Source organism: Mus caroli, chromosome 15 (assembly GCF_900094665.2).
Source record: "Mus caroli chromosome 15, CAROLI_EIJ_v1.1, whole genome shotgun sequence".
In the NCBI taxonomy this organism is placed as follows: Eukaryota; Metazoa; Chordata; class Mammalia; order Rodentia; family Muridae; genus Mus; species Mus caroli.
This window is the reverse complement of record NC_034584.1, coordinates 92,592,826-92,596,721: the sequence shown is the minus strand read 5'-3', so window position 1 is coordinate 92,596,721 and position 3,896 is coordinate 92,592,826. Positions and strand designations below refer to the sequence as shown.

At 44.3% G+C, this 3,896-nt stretch overlaps 1 protein-coding gene across 1 annotated transcript; it reads right to left on the bottom strand.

Moving 5' to 3' along the window:
* Positions 1 to 2,256: 2,256 nt before the first annotated feature.
* On the bottom strand, positions 2,257 to 2,846 carry LOC110311053 (small integral membrane protein 29). The gene has a single exon (XM_029470100.1). It carries the CDS (start codon positions 2,726 to 2,728, stop codon positions 2,420 to 2,422), a length of 309 nt encoding a protein of 102 aa, XP_029325960.1. The 5' UTR covers positions 2,729 to 2,846; the 3' UTR covers positions 2,257 to 2,419.
* Positions 2,847 to 3,896: the final 1,050 nt, after the last annotated feature.

The following is a 3,896-nucleotide window of genomic DNA, read 5'->3' as shown; positions in this document are numbered from 1 at the left end:
GAGGCCAGCCTGGTCTACAGAATGAGTTCCAGGACAGCCAGGGCTACACAGAGAAACCCTGTCTCAAAAAAACCAAAAAAAAAAAAAAAAAAAAAGAAAAGAAAAAAAAAGAAAAAAGAAAACAGACAGATCAATGTGAGTTCAAGGCCAGCCTGGTCTACATAGTGAGGTCAAGGCCACCAGGGCGATATAGTAAGACCAAAGATCCTGTCTTTAAAAAAAAAAAGTCTAGGAGTGGAGGCTCATTCCTGCAATCCCAGCACTTGGGAGACAGAGGCAGGAATCTAGGGACCTCCTTGGAGGCCATCCTGACCTACATGACACCCTATCTGAAAAAAACAAACAAACATCAAACCAAAAGTTTAACTGAGGTTAGAAGTATGAATGGCGTCCTGATGCTGTAGGATTAGTCCACTTAAAAGAAGAAATATCAAAGCATCCTGCCTCTCCTACATCTTTTAAACATTTGTCATTTTTATTTATTTTTAGTGAATGTGCAGGAGTGTTTTTGACTGAGCGTGTGTTAGCATACCAAGTAAGTGTAGTTCTTCTATAGGCTAGAAGAGGGCATTATTCCCTTTAAACTAAAATTACTGACAGTTGAGAGCTGCTGATTTCTGGGCTGGGAACCAAACCCAGGTCCTCTGTAAAAGCAGCAAATGCCCTTAGGCACTGAGCCAGCCCTCTCTCCCTCCCCAGTCTTGAGGAAGAACCTCATGTGAGAACATATGGGAGCGCTCTGCCTAGGACCCTTCCCAGGAGCTGAATTGGGAAGAACATTGATGCTGCACTCCCAGCCTCTAGTGTTGTAACAAAGTAATGATACATTGTTTATTATTATTATTATTATTATTATTATAGCTATTACTATTAGGGAGGGTCTCGTTCTGTAGCCCAGGCTGGCCTGGTGCTCACTCTGTAAACCAGGCAGACCTCAGTCTCACACAATTGTGCCTCTTTAGTGTTAGGAATACAGACGTGAGCTACCACATGTCTGTGCTGTTTGACTACAGTCATCAAAGAAGAAATAGAGGCTTGCAATCTTTAGGAAGAGACCAGAGCTAAGGCAAAGACATTACTTAATAAAAATAATCCTCTCGGGGCTGGAGAGATGGCTCAGTGGGTAAGAGCACCCGACTGCTCTTCCAAAGGTCCGGAGTTTAAATCCCAGCAACCACATGGTGGCTCACAACCATCTGTATCGAGATCTGACTCCCTCTTCTGGAGTGTCTGAAGACAGCTACAGTGTACTTACATATAACAATAAATAAATAAAACTTTAAAAAAAATAAAAAATAATCCTCTCTTTTGCTGGGTAGTATCTTCATCTCTAGGTAGATTTTCTCATCTGAATGTCTGAGTTTCCTTGCTGGAGTTTCAGCTGCACGTAGGAAATGTTCCCACTCTCATGCAGTGTGCTATGAAAACAGGTGGTCAGACACTGCAGGGGAGTGATACCCGACTGGACTGGGAACAGAGCAGGATGCAGGCTGATACCTTGAGTTCTGGCTTTTGGCTTTCCTTCTTTGGAAACCCAAGTTCAAACTGCCTCCTAATTATCTCCACTAAGTACTCAGTTGTACAAATAGAACTCTTCAGAAGCGGGGATGCTTTCTCTGCTGTTCTCCGTTGCTTGCAAGTGGCTCTACGAGGAGAGTCTTGGTTTCGTTGGAACTGATGTCCACTGGCAAGACAAAGCTGCCCCCTAAACAGCCAGGCCTGAGCTGAAGACTGCAGCTGCCTCAGGGACAGCTGCTTAAGCCCCCAGCAGCTGCAGCAGCTGAGATTAATCTCATAGACACCACATGACACACATCCCTTCCTTGTTATACTCCTCGGCTAGTCTATCCGATCTCAGAGACTTTATTTACTTTATTTATTTACTTTATTTATATGACTACACTGTAGCTGTCTTCAGACACACCAGAAGAGGGAATCAGATCTCATTACAGGTGGTTGTGAGCTACCATGTGGTTGCTGGGATTTGAACTCAGAACCTTTGGAAGAGCAGTCAGTGCTCTTACCTGCTGATCCATCTCGTCAACACCAGGATTTATTAATTTAATTTTAACTGTGTGACTGTTCTGTCTGGATGTATGAGTGTACAGCATGTGGGTGGCTGGTGTGATCAGGGCCCAGAGGACAGCATCAGATCCCATGATACTGCAGTTACAGATGGTTGTCAGCTGCATGTGGGTGTCAGAAATTGAACCAGAGTCCTCTTGAAGACCAGAAAGTACATTTTTTTTTGAAGCCACAAAAGTTTTTATTTACAAAACATATACACTTATACATCTGGACCTGTCACCGTGGGAATAGGCTAGTGTGGAAGAGGCCTATCCGTCCCTGGAAGGCTTGGCTTGGGGCCAGCTGTAGGTGCTCAGACTAGACACGCTCTTGTACCTATCTGGGTGGGTGGTCATGTCTTGATGTCCAGCAGGGGCATCCGCTTGTGCTGGTAGCTGCTCTGCCAGCCATGAACCACCTTGGGGTCTCCCACATCAGATAGCAGCTCCTGCTCAGCTTCCTGTAGTTCTTCTGCAGGGTCATAGCTATACATGGGAAGCAGGTGATGGCGAAGCCGGTCCACCCGCTTTTTCTTCTGCACATACATTACCACGGCCACCACCACCCCGACTAGGGTGATGAGGAAGAAGGGCCCCAACACATAGCCCACCATAGAGTCGCTGTTGGCCTGGGGGGCATTGGGCACTGTCGTGTTACTCATGACATCAGTAGCCAGATGGCTGAATGGATGGACTGCATGGGCAGTGGTGGCCTCGGGAGGGCGCCTCCTCTGGGCTCCCTCCCGCCGTGCAGCCCTGACAGCAACACCTTGGGTTGGCCCGGCCAGAAAGTACATTTAACTGCTGGGCCATGTCGTGGATAGGGATATAGCTCAGCCTCAGTAGCACAGAGTTGCCTAGACTGTGTGACTGTGTGGGTCCCACATACAATTCCCAAGATTCTACCACAACCACTACTATACACACACACACACACAAACACATTATATCTATATCTATATATGTATGTATATATCACTATATATGCATGTATTATATGTGTGTGTATATATATACACACACACACACATATATATATATATATATATATATATATATATATATATATATATATAATTGTATTTTAGTTAGTTTTTTTTTGTTTGAGAATTGTTTTTAAACTCTGGATCTTCTCTCTCCCAAGTGCTATGAATACAGGTGTGTACTTGGGTCTCTCTCTCTCTCTCATTCACGCACACACACACAATTTTATCTATCTGTTTTGTTTGTTTGTGATAGGATCTCTCTATGTAGTTCTGGCTATCCTGGAATTCAATATATAGGCCAGGCTGGCCTCAAACTCACAGGGATCCTTCTGCCTCTGTCTCCTGAATCACGGGAACTAAAGGCATGTGCCACTATGTCCAGCCAATATTTAATTTTTAGTTATATGTATGTATTTGTGTCCCTGTATGTATAGGCCATGGGTGTTTGGGTACCAAGAAGGCCAGAAGAGGGCATCTGGAATTGGAGTCACAGGAGGGTACAAGCTGCCTGACATGGGTGTTAGGAATATAACTCAGATCCTCTGGAAGAACAGAATTCAATTTTAGCTGCTCTGCCATCTCTACATACTCCCCCCCCCCAAAAAAAAAAGAAAGAAAGGAAAGAAAGGAAAAAAAAAAGAAAAGACATATATGAGTAATTTAATAAGAATCACTTGCAGGTTGAGCCGGGCGTGGTGGCGCACGCCTTTAATCCCAGCATTCGGGAGGCAGAGGCAGGCAGATTTCTTTTTTTTTTAATTTTTAATATTTTTATTACATATTTTCCTCAATTACATTTCCAATGCTATCCCAAAAGTCCCCCATAGCGCCCCCCACTTCCCTA